The following is a 16343-nucleotide window of genomic DNA, read 5'->3' as shown; positions in this document are numbered from 1 at the left end:
GTGGTGGGGGGGAGGGGGGTGACCGGGGGCGGGGGTGTGGTGGAGTCACGTCTGGGATGCGGAGAAGGGTAGAAGCGGCGCGGGCTCACCGGTGAACTTCTGGCTGATGATCTCGCTGTGGGCCGGCTCAGCGACACCCGCGCTCCCCAGGCCCCGCAGCAGGCTCCGGACCTCCTCGCTCTCACTGAAGGTCTGCAGTGAGTTGGCCTTAGCGATGAGATCGGGCTCCCCTCCCGCCCCTTCATCCTGTTCCACCTCGGCCGCTTCGGGCCGGCTCTCGCTGAAAGCCATCCGCCGCCAATTTGCTGCCGACCGCCGGTTGCTGCCCTGACAACCACCTGGTGTCTCTGACCTCTCACCCCCACGTACGGCGCTCACTCTGGGACAGAAAGAGTGAGAGCGCGTTTCCGAAACAGCTCCACAACTTGATGCCAGCAGCAAGCTCTAACTCAGCGTGGCCTGGCATCAGTCTTTGCACTAACTCCACTTCTGGGCGTGGTATACCCTGTAGCTCAAAACAATCACACTTTTGTGATCATTGACAACAAAAGCCACAGCAACCCGAGGAGTTTTCTTTTCACGCAGAGAGTGGTTAGGATCAGGATTGCACTCTCTGTGGTGGTTAGGTGGTGACTGGGTTAATGGAGGCTTCCAGAAGGCAATTGGACTGTTATTTGAAAACAATCAATTTAAGACTGAGAAGAGGAGTAATTCTTCTTTCAGACTGTGGGATATAGGTAAATTAATGTTATTTCTGCAATTATAATTTCTGATACAGAATAAATGAACTCACATCAGTGTGTAATTGTTTCAGCCAAGAGCTGAGTCAACAAGAATGGAAACTATGTGGAGGAAATATATAATTGTTTTCGTATCAGTTAAAAATGGTATGTCCGCATGAAACGTGATTGCAAAACAATGGTAGATATTATGGGCAAATAGATAAGATGTTGTGAGGGGATGCGGTCAAGCTAGAAAGCCTGTACAAACAGTAGGATTCCCACTTTTACAGAGACACAGGAACAAACCCTAATTAAAGAGGTCATAAAGATTAGAGTGGTCTCGGAGAGGCCCAGATGGAAAGAATAGATACTGATAAAGAAAGAATATGCCTAACGATGACCTGCAGTGGGATGACGTCAAACGACCTTATGAGGCCTGAGATAGGCATTCTATCACGGACAAGGCCGGATAAGCAGGAATGGTGGGATCAGTCTTAGGGAAGTGAATGATGTAAATGGGGGGGGCAAACAATGAAATAAGAAAAAATATGTAGGGACCCGAATTATAAAAATTTCAGGGAAGTGAATTGTAAATGGGGGGGGGGCAAACAATGAAATAAGAAAAAATATGTAGGGACCCGAATTATAAAAATTTCGAGAGTTTGTTGAATTTGGTGTGTTTTTGTCCCTGCCTTGGGGACATTACACCCATTTGCAAGTGTAAAATAAAGGACACTGCTGATTCAGATTTTCATCTCGGACTGCAATTATTGAAGTGAGTGAGCTTTGTTTCTCACAAGATGGCTGTAAGTCTTTGGACCTCCTTACCATAGGGAGCTGTGGGGGCAGCATCCTTGTGTATATTTAAAGCTGAAGTAAATAGTTTCTTGATCAGTCGGGGAATCGAGGATAATGGGGAAAAGGCACTATAGTGATTGGAACTAGGTAGATTTCATTGACTATGAGATCCTTGACTGAGGTTGTTAACCTGGTCAATCAGGAAACCTTGACTGACCAATATAAACAGGGGAACGTTCGGTCCTGGGTATCCCTGGAGAAGGAGCACATGGTGTCTGCCAACACCCTTGAGGTTTTACAGAGAGAGGTGGGCACCGCAGGGTGTGAAGTGCTTTATTTTCCCTCCGACTGTATTTTGATTTAATTACCCTTTGTTATGGAGGGCAATGCTTGTTACTGGCTACCCAAGTGTTTCCTTTCTTCCTAGTTGTGGAATATAAATAAAGTTTTATGCACTCAGTCAAAAAACAAACAGTTGAAAAACATGTAAATAGGAGTGTCAGAGGTTCAATCTGAGAGCTGTCTCTGAAGGAGCTGGATCAGCGTCAATGACGCTCCATGTGGAAATAAAGTGTGACTTGGTGATGGGCTACTGGCCTCTGTTGAATTATTTTTGTGTGGCTACTGGAAATCAAACAAAAACAGGAGTGTCAGAGATTCTGTTCATTCTGAGAGCCGACTCTGAGGGAGCTAGATCAGTGTCAAGGATTCTCCATTTTAAAAAATATAAACAAGGGAATGTTTAGGCCCGGGTGTCCCTGGAGAAATTGCACGTGGTGTCTACCAATGCCCTTGAGGTTTTCAGGGAGAGGTGGGCATCGTGGGCTGTGGAGTGTTTTATTTCCCCCTCCAATTCTATTTTGATTTAGTCCTTGCCCTCCCCTTCACTTTTTTGATCACGTAGGCATTGCCCTTTGATGAGAAGGGCACTGTTTGTCACTAGCCACTCAAGCATTTCCTTTCTTCCTGGTGATGGAATATGAATAAAGATTTTTGCATTGTTTTTCACTGTGTCCTACACCTGCACACACAAGACATGGGTGCTGGGAAAAATGAGCACCACTGCTTTTGGTGGTAGTCTGGGGGTTAATTTGAAAAACATATATAGAACCAGGAGACAGTTCAGGGGACTGAACTCCAAGCTGGCTGGGTATTGTCAGAGTAAAAGAAAAAATATATATAAACAGGGGAACGTTCAGGCCCGGATGTCTCTGGAGAAGAAGCATGCAGTGTCTCCCAGTACCCTCAAGGTTTTCAGGGAGAGGTGGGCATCATGCGGTGTGGAGTATTTTACTTCCCCCTCCTATTCTATTTTGATTTAATCCCTACCATCCCCTTCAGTTTTTCGATCACCTTGGCATTGCCCTAAAGGGAAGGGCACTGTCTGTCACTGGCCACTTGGGTTTTTTTGCTTCCTGGTGGTAGACTATGAATAAAGGTTTCTGCATTCAGTACTTCTTCACTGTGTGCTACACCTACACACAGATGGCATGGATGCTGGAGGGAACTAAGCACTAAATAAAAAAAATACACAGAGGATTCAGAATCTCTTCAATTCAGGGACTGACTGTGAGCTAGCTGACCACATGTAAATAAAGGGTGAATTGTTATGGGATACCAACCGCTGTGCAGTTATTCCAGGCATGTAGTCACATGTAGGGAATAAAGGACCAGTATGGTCCTGTTGAATGGTGGAGCAGGCATGAGGAGCTAAATGGTCTTCCATGCTCTAAGAATGTCCCAAACTATTTCCCAACCTCTGACTGTTGTGTTGTGAATGCACCCTCTATGGTCATTAAGCCCTGAGGTGGGGCTCCAACCTAGAACCTCTGGCTCAAAGGAAGGGATGATAGTTGCTAGAAAGACCTTCTTTTGGCTGATGTAGTGGGGAATGGATGTAAAAAGAGTTTCTGATCGATAGAAAATATTGAATACTCCATTTTAGAAAAAGTGGCAATGATCAAATTACAGAGGTAGATCATTCTGCTCCTCATGCCCAAGCCAACTTTCTACAACAGGAACTCTGCTAGACCCATTCCCCTCATGTTTTCCCCATAGTCCTGCACATTTTCTCTCATGATAATTATCCAGTACTCTTTTAAAGACATTGATTGAACTATCGCCACCATAATCCCAGGCTGGTTTGGAAATGTCCTTTTTTTGGACCAAACATGGCTGGACAATTTTCTGTAAAGCAGGGTAGATGCCTGTATTGTTACTGAATTTTCCCATTTCATTTAAAGTGTGGTGACGGGTGTGTTCATGGTACTGGTCCAGCATGTACAGGATGAATTTCTCATGGTGATCTTACATTTCAGTTATGCAACCCAAGATGTTGGTTATGTTTTTTGGGAATCATGTGGTGAAAGTGCTCACCACTGATTGGACCTGCCGACTTGTACTCTTTTGTTGCCACATTTTAAGTTCAGCTACACACTACTTAAGATATTGCAAGCCAGAAACTAATTCTCAAACTGTGATGCCCAACACTTCCTTCCATTGATTCTTTGCCAAGTACATTATTCTACATGCTGTTCCACCAGTTTGAACATAAGTCCAAGTTTCAGGATACCAGTACTTTTAACAACAGCCTGGCAAAATTAAATTCCTACCTGCTGGTAGTGGTACAGTCAGAGGTTGGGAAATAGTTTGGGACATTCTTAGAGCATGGAAGTCATTATATAAATGCAACTTTTTTTAAAATGAAGTATTATGCTTATAGTAATCAACCAGTTAAGAATATATAAACATACAAATCAAGTAAAGGAATAGGCTATTGAGCCCTTGGAGTCTGCTTTGCCATTTGCTTAAGATAATGACTGATTGGTTTGTGGCCTTCCACTCTTCTTTCCCGTCCACTGCTTTGCCCTCTGATATGTGATTGACAAGAGAATCAATATAATTCAGTTTTCAAAATATTTGATGACCTTGCCTCTGCCATAGTGTGGGAAAGTGAATTCCACAAACCAGCCACCCTTTGAGATGAAAAGAATTACCTTCAGCTCCACTTTAAATGAGCGACCCCTTATTTTTAAATTGTCACCTAATTCTAATCTGTTCCACAAGGGAAAACATCCCCTCAGCATCCACCATTCCCCTGAGAATCTCATCAAGAGGATCGGCTCCAGTGGGTAAAAGTCACTTTACCTCAGAAATAATGTCTTCATCCCATGAATCAGCTTAATGTACCTTATATCTCATATAAGGAAAACAAAATTGTGCATAGTAGATTCGATCTGCCCTCAGCAATGCACTACACAATTGCAGGAAAATAACCAATTTTTACATTCCATTCCCCTTGCAATAAATGATAACATTCCATTTGACTTCCCAATCACTTGTCATATCTGCATACTGACCTTTTGTGATTCATGTACCAGGACACTCTGATCACTCTTTACAGATGAGTTTTGCAAGCTTTCACTAGTTAAATAACAATAATGTTCTCTATTCTTCTTGCCAACAGATTAATTAGAATTCTTTATAGAAGTAACAAGTATCGAGATAAAAAGAGGCCGCTGTAGCTGGAATTACATTGATTTTCAAAAGATATTTTAAAGGTGCCACATCAGAAGTTCCAACACAAAACAAAATTCATGGTGTAGATCCCCTTGTCCATATCATTTATATATATTTTAAATAGTTGAGGCCCCAGCACTGATGCCTGTGCAATCCACTGGTTACGTTTGCCAACCGAAAAAGGATCCAATTATTCTCACTCTTTAGACCCTGTTATCCAACCAATCCTCCATCATGGATTGATTTAAAACACAAGGCTGAGATGCACTATCCCCTTTTTCCAACTCGTTAGATCCAAGGGTTTATAAAATAATTTATTTTGCATTAGGGTAAAAGAAGAAAAAGAACAGAAATTGAATTATAAATCCCCCTTCTAATATTGATTACTGAGAGAAGGAAACCATTTATACTCTCCAGCCTGTTCACCATTTTTAGAGATCACGACTGACCTGTTAAATTACTCTGTATGTTAGTCTTTACCACAATCTGTTAATGTCTTTGCTAACAAAAGTACTTGGACCATTGTATGCTGTTTTCAAATCCTATATTTAAAAATACATCACTTTGAAAATTGGCAAGAATGAAGGAAAATGTTCACATTGCTGGGCAAGGCTGACCAAACTGATTTTGATTTAGTTGAGCAAAAAGAAAATTTAATTGGGAAAAACATCAAGGGCCTTCAAATTCTGGAAGTTGACAATAATGTAGAAATAAGTAACTTGCTTGAATTAAATCAAACTAATGTGTAGAATAGATTCCCAAACAAATCAGTAAAGCTTACATCATATAAGTTGTATAAGATCATGAACATCTGTATGATTGAAGACTAAAAATAAGTATATGCATAAGTAATCTAAATGAATTATCATGAGATGATCCAGTCCACTAAAATTTGCGATGGTTTGATATATTAACAAAATGTACAATGGAGCTAAAACAAATAACTGCAGATGCTGGAAATCTGAAACAGAAGCAGAGATTGCTTGAGAAACTTACCAGGTCTGATCATCTTTGGAGAGAAAACCATGAACATTTTGAGAACCACTGAACTCAAAATATTAGCTCTGTATCTCTCTCCACAGACGCTGCTAAACCTGCTGCGTTTCTCCAGAATTTTCTGTTTTTATATCATTGTGATGTATTATAATGAAATGATATGCCAATGTCACATGATTATATAAATGCGAGGAGAGCAGAAGCTGTAGTCTAGTTTTTAGAATGTGTGTGTATTTACAATGCTTTGAATAAAGAGTAGTTTTAGAAAGTATCTCTAGAAGTAGGATTTGTGAGATTAATTGCAGTTAGACCACACTCATTTGATAAAACAGAGGTATCCTTGTTGCTGGACACTGGAGAATCCTATAGCTAACGCCAATGCTGAATGAAGCTAACATTGGGAAAAGTGAAATCTTTGTGGACAGTTTTCTTTGAGATCACCTGCATGTGCTGTCTCTTAACTACTGACTGCAAAATCCCAGCCATTAACTAATTTAGAAAGATTATGGTTGCCCTGTTCATTTTATTGAATTATCTTTAACCCCAGGTTCAAATATTATATAATATTTACATTATTTATTCTCAAATAAAATTAAAATTAGTATATAACATCATGAAACATTTAACCTCTTCCAGACATTAGTCTACAACAGTTGCGAGAAGACAATATTTCCAGCTGCAGTATCATAGCTCATTTTCTTTGAAGCATTTTATCTACAGCTCATTTTTCAACCATCAAATATTTCTCACAAACCTTCATCTTTTCTCCTTCTGTCATTTTTCCTCTATTAGATTTTACAACATTTTGTTAATCCACACTCGAATAAAATCCTTGAAATCTACATTTAAACAATAAGCCACTCAGGCAATGAGGAAGACTAGTTTAAGTTATGGTACTCAGATTTGGCAACATGGACACAAGCTGTTATTGTCAACAACCTGGAGGACACTTCAAAGAAGTTTCTGTATGACTCAGCTTTTTTTTACCCATTCATTTGATCGATGCTTCCAAGTGATTTCCATTGTTGGATGAGATGGAAGGAAAATGTATGTCAGTATATATGTAATAAGTGCAATTTTTCTGATATATCTTAAACCGATCGTCATATGGAAAATATGTGATCAAATTAGAGATGATATGGTGCTCCAATTTCCATGAATCAGATGGAATATTTATTTTTTAATGAGAAATTGTGGATTGCAAGCAATCAGAAGAACATTAGGCATATAATTTCCTGAACTAAGCCTGAAAAGTAAGTATCATTGTCAAATCCAATATCAAATACCAAAAGCTTCTTATTAACTGTCAGCAAAAGAAAGGAAACAAAGTAGATCGTTGGGCCAAACAAGAATGTTGAGTGTGAACATGAATCATTGGGTTTCAATTACAATTTTTCACTTGCTTCCCTTGATTCCTTGAGTTGACAAAGATTTGTTGATAACAGCCTCAAAAATGGTCAATGATGAAGCACAACCTTCAGGAGTAGAAAGTTCCAAAGATGCCTAACCCTCTGTGTGAAGAAATTTCTCCTCACTACTATGTTAAATGATCAATTCCTTAGGCTGAGACTGCTCTCCTGTGTTCTAGACTCCCCAGCCAGCAGAAGCAACAGAAAAAAATCAATCACCTTAAGACCACTGACACTATCATACAACACAAGGATAGAACAAAGATATTGTTATTTATTTCTTCAAATGAAAACTCTTAATGAATAAAACATGACCCATTGTGCGATCATCAATGAGTATGAAAAAGATTGAATGGATGAAGATCTGAGTGGTTATGGTACAATGCCCCTCTTAAGAACATTGTACTCAGATTCTCTCTGACTTAGGTGTCAACAAGTGCAAGTGTGCAAGATACTCCAGATGATGGTAGCATATATCTTGTCAATATTCCTGAGGACATGGAAGACCAGTTTCAAATAATGAATTTCACCGCCAATTAACTATTTAAATAACAGGTGCTCAATAAAGTGGAACAAGTGGCTCTCCTCTCGCAAGTACCTTTGTATTGTCAGACAATCAGAAGACCCATTGCCTAAGGAATCAAAAACATTAGAATGCCATTGATCTATCCCTGATGTATATGGCATAAGAAATGTTGTCTCTCAAATTCCACGGATGATTTAGAAGATGACATTCTTTGGGATGATGCTGCTTCAGTGAATAACAAGGATGAAAATAATGTCTGAGGTGATACTTTATGCAGTTTAAAAAATGATTTGTAACTTTAAATATTAAGTATTGTGATAACCAGTTTTCATCTCTAACTGTTTCAAACTGTACCCCTACAAATGTCAATAAATGTTAAAAAAAATTCATGATAAAGTTCATAATTTTTAAAAGAAATGTAAGTTTTCCAGTGATAACTGGTAAAAACAAGACTAGTTCTCATCTATGCCTCAGAAACAGAAAGAATTAAATAGAAATACAATTGAAGCATGTTTCCAATGGGTACACATTATCATTTGTAATTCATATTGAAAAGCTGTTTTGGACCAGATGAAAAAAATGCAATTTAATTAGTAGCCAAGTATAGTAAACATTTTAACTTTGAGATACAGTTTTTGAGGACAAAATTATGCATTTAGAAAATTACAATCAATATTTTTCTGCTTAATTTGGTTTTGTTTCCATTTACCATATTGTACTGTTGTAAACGTTTTAGCATTCGTGTAATTAAAGTAATGTTGAATGAAAAGGCACCAAGATGTAATAGTATTTTAAGCTGACTGAATTTGTTTTTGTTTTCTTTCCCCAGCCACTCTTCAGTATGGAGATTTTTAAGACTCAGATGTTTGACCATGTTGCTACTCCTTCAAGTCATCAGAGAGAAGAGTGTGGACTGACCATTCTACTTCAGCAAAGAAAAACAGGACAAATTATGGGTTCTTATCTCCCCAGTAAGGCTTATAGTAGGGAAACAAATGTTTGACATTGTTTTTCTCAGATGATTTGCTTGAGATTATTACAGATCTGAATTATTATAAATGAAAGAAGAAAGTCATAGCAAGAAATATGCCTATTGTACGTATTCATGTCAGAAGCTTGCTTCTGACTAACGTACTGAGCATGTTTCCATTTGTTCTTTCCAAGTTTTAAGCTTGTCATCAATACCCATGGAAACGTGTTTCCTCACCTGGTTTATAATCACTTGAAAGAAACGCTTAAAGGTTTGGTTAACCTTCTTGAACAATAAGAAGACATTTTTAGTAATTTGAGGCCAGAATGGCAGGATGAGAGCTTCAGTGAATGCTTCAGCGATGAAAAGAAAAATAAGAATTGAATTTACACATTTAGTTTTGGGGAAATAGAATGTAAAAGTTCTGCAATCGCATCATTCATCTGATTGTACAAGGAAAATGTACCATCAAATGGAAAATAATACGGGAAGATTTCCTGTGATTAGGTGTCAGCCTTGAATCAATTATAATACTTGCTTTGACACAAAGATCAGCATTTCTAGTCCCATTCAGGACTCTTACACATACAAAGTTGCCCAATACCTCAGAGCAACGCTGTTGGAAATTACACCTATTGGATGAGATATTAAACTGAGATTGTGTCTACCCTTCCAGTTGGATGTAAAAGATTGCATTCAAGAGAACAGTAGAGGGGAGCAACTAGGAAGGAGAATCGTGATAATCTCAATCAGTGCAGGAATCGAATCCACACTGTTGGCATCACTCTGCATCACAAACCAGCTGTCCGTGCAACTAAGCTATAAATTCCCCCTTCCCTGATGAATATGTTTTGTATCGCTCAGTTTTTGTTTGTATCTACTGTGCCTCTATAATAATTTTACAATGAAAACCAGAACTGTCCATAATAGTACGTGAGCTGTCATTCCTGATGGTTACAGAATGTTTGGCAACTACTGATTCTAATGTAATTTATATAAACTTGTTACTGGCCCCTTGTTATGGAAATTATTTCTGACTGTTTTCCAAACCACTATTGAAACAGTATTCCAGCATGACTCTTTGCCAGGAACAGAGAAGGGAAATATATTAAGTTTTATTCTGAGTTGCGTGTTGTTTACTGTCATGCTAGATTAAGAATCAAGAAATTCCCTTTGATCTTTTCAATTAAAATCACAGTATTATTACAGTTCAGAAGGGGGTCATTCCGCATTGTGACTGCTCCCACTTTTCTTTCTGAATGAGAAAATGATTTAGCACCTATTCTCCCACCTTCTCCCAGTAACCTTGCACATTTTCCTTTAAAGATTAAAATGGAAGGGACCAAATCTTGCTGGAGCAAAGTATTTCATGATACATGTTGTGAGCTCAAAATAGTTTTGCAATGTAATTTGAGGCCACAATGGCAGGAGAGAGCTTCAGTGAATGCTTCAGAGATGAAAAGTAAAATAACAATTGTCTTTACACATTGTTGATTTTTAAATGATTCATTACTTGAAAGAATTGTGTTGCATGTCATCATTTGCTCATTTTCTGGGCTAAAATGATGAACTGGAATTATATTTGTCAATGAGTAAGCTGTTAAAAGGATACTTAACAGTATTAATTCTTAGACTTCACTTTCTGTGGTGAGTTTAATGGGCAATTCCAATGTGATCTTAAAAGTAACAGGGAGGCCACAGGTGATATGTTGTTCATGCAAAGCAAATGGCATAAATTGAAAAAGCTTGGGAGACTTATAATTTGTATATCTTAAATTTCTGGACTCTGACAACTCAGCATTCATAATGACATGTTAACATACTGTTATTTTCACAACAAAATCCTTTTTTTGGCAGGATGAAATCTATTGCCCATTTTGTTTCAACTGTCAGTTAATTTTGCAACCTAATATGCTTTGCAATAAAGTTCAATAATTTAAAGCTTCAATTTTATGACCTAGATTTCTAATTGTTGATGAGTCTACAGCAGAGATGCAGTACGAGGGTAAATTTTGAGCTTAACGTTTTACAACTGTGCAAGTGCCTGCTTGGCTCAGTTGATAACAGCATCATCTGAGTCCAAAGGTTCTGAGTTCAGACTGGATCCATGACTTGGATTTGAGCATATGGAAACCTGATTGAAATATCAAGGTGGTGATGCAGTGTCATAACGTAAGCTGTTCAGGTGGTTCTATAGTCCACAGAATTCTTCAAAGAAGAATGGGATTTTTTTCCTGTGTCTAAACCAACGTTTCTTCTTCACCTGCCACTCTCCCTGATCTTTATTCTTCTTTACATAAAGGTTTTAAACTGTCATGCTTTAATTAAGCATTCTATACGAGTACTAATGAAAAAGCAATATTATAGAACTTACTTATACCAAAACGAGAATACATAATCAGAGGTTTCGTTGTAACATTTCTCACGTTTTCAACCTGATTTTAACCCGGCTATAAAAGAATGCAGGTCATTGTGTTATAAAACACATTTCATTGATGCAAATTTGCTATAATGTGATTGTCTAATTGGAGACATTGTTTCTAAAGCGCAAACATTTTTAAGTGAATATTTGTTATAATGCGATTCTGGCCCCAATGAATTTAAATGGTGCGGCTATTACACGATTTTCTTGTAACAAGGGGTTGCACAAGGACAGAACTACTGCGTTATAGCAGAACTGACTGTGTTTATTTCATGTTGACAGATGTGTTTTTTCACTTGATGCAAATGAAACCCACATTAATGGCAGAATTAATTTCTTTTGAACTACTGGTAAGTGTTTAAGAGCTGAAATTTGCTATGGCAGGCTATCTGATGGCATTTGCAGATCGCTAATCCCATTCTTGCACATTCAGATATTTGGATATTTTGCATGACAAATTGCTCAAAGCACAAGCTGAAAACAGAACAATGAACAAGCATTTTTAAGTTGATTTTTGTTACAGTGCCACGTTAAGGGACTGGAACCCTTTTAACCTGGCTAAGCTTGATTTGATTGGGTTATTTTATATGTGATTTAATTTGATTTAACTGATTTTAAAAGAACTATTTGCAAGGTATCTGGGACCTGAATGAATTAACCAAAATAGTTTGTATCTTTTTCTGTTCATTGGATATGAAGTATGCTGGTAAGGCCAGAGTGTATTGTACATTCCTATTTGCTCTTGAATAAATGGTGGCAAGCTGCCACTTTGAACCACTGTAAGGTCCTGGGGCATAGGTACACCCACAGTGCTACTAGACTGGGAGTTCCAGATTTTTGACCCAGTGACTGTGAAGGAATCACAATGTGATGCCAAGTCAGGATTGTGTGCAACTTGGAAAACATGCTCGTGGTTGTGTTCCCCATGTACCTGATGCCCTTGTCCTTCAAAATGGTAATGACTGTGAGTTTGGGAGGGCTATTGAAGGAGGCTTGGCAAGTTGCTGTAGTAAATTATATACATTTCTGCCACTGTGTGCAGCTGTGGCGACAGTGAATGCCTACAGCAGTAGATAGCTTGCCAATCAAATAGGCTGCTTTGTCCTAGATGTTGAGTTTTAACAAGATACATTCATCCAGACAAGTGGAGAATATTCCATCCTACTTGTGACTTCTGTCTTATAGATTTTTGAAATGCTTTGGGGAGTTACACAACCTAGAATACCCAGTTCATGGCTGGTGCAGTTCAGTTTCTAGTCAGTGTGACTCCCAAATTATTGATCGTGGGGAAGCTGTTAAACATCAAGGGGACGTGATTAGATCCTTTATTGAAAACATCATTCTTTGACAATTGTGTGATGTGGTTACTTGTTCCTTAGCAGCCCAAGCCAGAATATCGGTCATTTCTTCTCTGTGAGTAAAAACTGCTTTATTGAGGAGTTGCAAAGGGAACTGCACACTGCCATCATCAACAAACATTCCACTTCAAACCTTAGAAATGGAGAGATCACCATTAATGAGTAGTGGAAAATGGTTGGGCTTAGGTCAATGCCCTGAGGAAGTTTTGCAGCAATATCCTGATGTTGAAATGATTGGCCTCCAACAACCATTACCATTATAATTTGTGCTAGGTGTGATCCCAACCAATTATCTTTCCCAAAATCCTATTGTCTCAAATTTTGCTCAGGCTCCTTTGTGCACCCTGGTCCAAATTGAGCCTTGTTGTTGAGAACATCTGTACTTGTGGAAATTGAACTCAATTTTGTTTTCCATATTTGGACTGGGATGTAATGCAGTTGGGAGCTACATGGTTCAGACAGAATCTCAATTGAGCATTATTAAACAGATTTTTGGTGAGTAAGTCCAATTTTGATAGCACTCTTCATTACAACTTCCATTGCTCTGCTAATGATTGAGAGTAGGCTCACTGGCTGGTGATTAATTGGATTGTATTTGTTCTATATATGGACAGAGGCACCATTACCTCTGATGCGAATGTCTTCAGCATTACAGCTAGGATGTTATCAGGCCCCACTGCCTTTGTTGTATCTAGTGCATTCAGCAGTCCCTTGTTATCTCATAGAATTAACAGTATTGGCTGAAGATTGGCACCTGCGGTTATGTTGATCTTAGGAGAAGAGCAAGATGAATCATTCACTTTGGTGCTGTTGGGTGAGGACAGCATTTACTTCAATTACTTCAACCTTTTCTTCTACACTCAAGTACTAAGTACCACCATCACTAAAATTGAGATGGTTCATGAACTTCCCTGTTCTCATTAGTTGTTTAATTGTCTAAGAGCTTTGACCTGATCTGTTAATTAGGGATTGCTAAATTCTGATAATGGTATGTTGCTTTAACAGTTTAGCATATGTGTATTTCCATGTTGTAGCTTCACCAGGTGACACATCATTGTAGATTCACCTGATGCTGCTCCTGTTAAGTGCTCCAACATTTCTTATTCAACCAGGTTTTGTTGATGGGATTTAATGGCAATGGATTATGATTTAAAGATTATGGTAGAATGTAATTCTGCTGATGGTACACAATGTCTTTTGGATTCTCAGTTTTGAGATGCTAAATCTGTTTTGAATCTCTCCCATCTCTTGTTGTGGTAGTGCTATAAAATAAGATGGAGCATGTCCTCATGGAAAATGTATTTTGCATCTGTAAGGACTAGGGGTTGGTAACCTGAGATAAATGTGTCTGCAACAGTTACATTTCTTAGTACAACTTCAACTAAGTTTTTCCCCTTATCCTAGTGCTCTCACCATCTGCTATGGACTGTCTAGCAGACCTATCTAGAATCATAGAGATGTACGGCATGGAAATGACCCTTCGGTCCAACTCATCCATGCCGACCAGCTATCCCAATCCAATCTAGTCCCACCTGCCAGCACCTAGCCCATATCCCTCCAAACCCTTCCTATTCATATACCCAACCAAATGCCTTTTAAATGGTGTAATTGTACTAGCCTCCACCACTTCCTCTGGCAGCTCATTCCACACACGCACAACCCTCTGCATGAAAATGTTGCCTCTTTGGTCTCTTTTTATATCTTTCCGCTCTCACCCTAAACCTATGCCCTCTATTCTGGACTCCCCCACCCCAGTGAAAAGACCTTGTCTCTTTACCCTATCTGTGCCCCTCATGATTTTATAAACCTTTATAAGATCACCCCTCAGCCTCCGACGCTTCAGGGAAAACAGCCCTTGCCTATTCAACCTCTCCCTATAGCTCAAATCCTCCAACCCTGGCGACATCCTTGTAAATCTTTTCTGAAGCCTTTCAAGTTTCACAACATCCTTCAGGACTCAGCTCGTTTGGTTATTAATGGTGCTACTGAACACTGAAGGCCCCCAACCAAGCAGTTCTCAACATATAGGAGGCCTGATTCATCAATTCAAGAGAGGATAGTGGGGGTAATAATGGCAGGAGATTTCCATATCCATGTTTGATCTGATACTGAGAGATATTATGGGGTCCAGATGTAATGTCTAGTACTTCAGGGAACTACACCCTTCAACCTAAATGTCAGTGTGTGTCACCACTTCTGTTGATCTGTTTTGATGGAGATAGTACTGGAGATTCTAGGGACTGAGGGGAAGGATTCTACGAGTATAATTGTCTTGGGACAGCTCTCTCAATTTTAGCACAAATTACCCAAAACTTTGCAGGATAGAATGAACTTGGTGAGTCTTGTCACGGTTGGTGGCTCAGTCAATACCTTTAATTCATTGGTTTTACTCTTTAATATTTTTCATAGCAGTTTAGTACAACAAAGTGGCTTGCTCGCCCATTTCAAAGGGCAGTTCAGAGTCAATTTCAGTCAAACCAGAGTCACAACAATATAATTCAAGTTTCCAGAACCTTTAGTATTTTGCTTTCGTGAAAGAAAGGTTATTGTTCAAACTGAACAGTTTACTTCCAATCATCTCCTGAGTGGATTGGCTGCGACATTGGACCTGCTTTGGTACCACAACCTGCATATAAACTTCAACAAGGCCTTTAGACATACTTTCTGCACAGGCAAAGTGTTGTGGGTGTTTTTTCCTTCAAGCCCAAAGTGATTTTGTACAGACTAGGAAATCACTTTTCTAGTTTAACCAAAAAAGTTTTGTTGAACAAACAATATGAAGTTTATTTCATTACTGGAACTAAGATCAACACCAATGCATTTTGTTTTGACAAGTGTAATGATTGTATTTCAGTTGGGTATTTGAGATAATTTGGGGGACTGCAGCAAATTGTGAATGGACTTCAGTAACTTTAGCAATTAGTTCAAAGTTAACCCTGTTTTTTATCACTAGTACAATTTACACACCATGATTGAGACAGTTTTGTGTGAATTATGAGCTAACATTGTTGCTGTGAGGTCAACTGAGTATCTGGACTCCAGTGACTGGTCGGATCAACAATATATCACCATAACCAATGAGGATGAAGAAATGAGAAAGAATGACGGACAAGCAGTGTGAAATAGAGACAAATCAGGTACAGAAAAGGAAATAAATAATGGAAGCATAGTTGGTATGAAGGATAAGAGAGATGAGAGTCAGAAATGAAAATATTGACGAAAATGGATGTAATAACCTATGATTCAGATGAGTTTGATATTTTCTCTTGTGGGTATGATGTCAATGAGAATAATTTTCTCCTAATAACTTCCAGGCTGCTATTATCTAAATGTATTTGCCCTGGAGTCTGTGTATTCCCCACCCAGCTTTTATTTATTTATTTAGTGGTTTTGCTTTCTGCACACACTCTGGATAAAGTATCTAAACTCTTCAATTCTTTCTGTATCTTGCCATTGTATAATCACGTTTTGTGTCAAAAAAATGAAGGTACGGAGATGACACAGAAAAACTGGATATGTTATTCAGGGAGAACCAGAAAATGAACTATATCTTATATTCCATGTAATTTATGTATGTAATTTGCAGTGGGGGGCTCCATTAGCTCAGCTGGCTGGACAGCTCG

General features: G+C 38.7%; 1 protein-coding gene across 1 annotated transcript in view; it reads right to left on the bottom strand.

Moving 5' to 3' along the window:
• The window catches only part of tbcd (tubulin folding cofactor D), a 277831-nt gene extending 277451 nt beyond the window's left edge, over positions 1 to 380 (bottom strand). The window contains exon 1 of the mRNA XM_043714487.1: positions 90 to 380. Coding sequence (XP_043570422.1) covers positions 90 to 291 — 202 coding nt within the window. The 5' untranslated portion in view covers positions 292 to 380. The remainder of the gene's footprint in view (positions 1 to 89) is intronic.
• Positions 381 to 16343: the final 15963 nt, after the last annotated feature.

This window comes from Chiloscyllium plagiosum, chromosome 24 (assembly GCF_004010195.1).
Source record: "Chiloscyllium plagiosum isolate BGI_BamShark_2017 chromosome 24, ASM401019v2, whole genome shotgun sequence".
Lineage (NCBI taxonomy): Eukaryota > Metazoa > Chordata > Chondrichthyes > Orectolobiformes > Hemiscylliidae > Chiloscyllium > Chiloscyllium plagiosum.
This window is presented reverse-complemented; position numbering and strand designations above follow the sequence as displayed.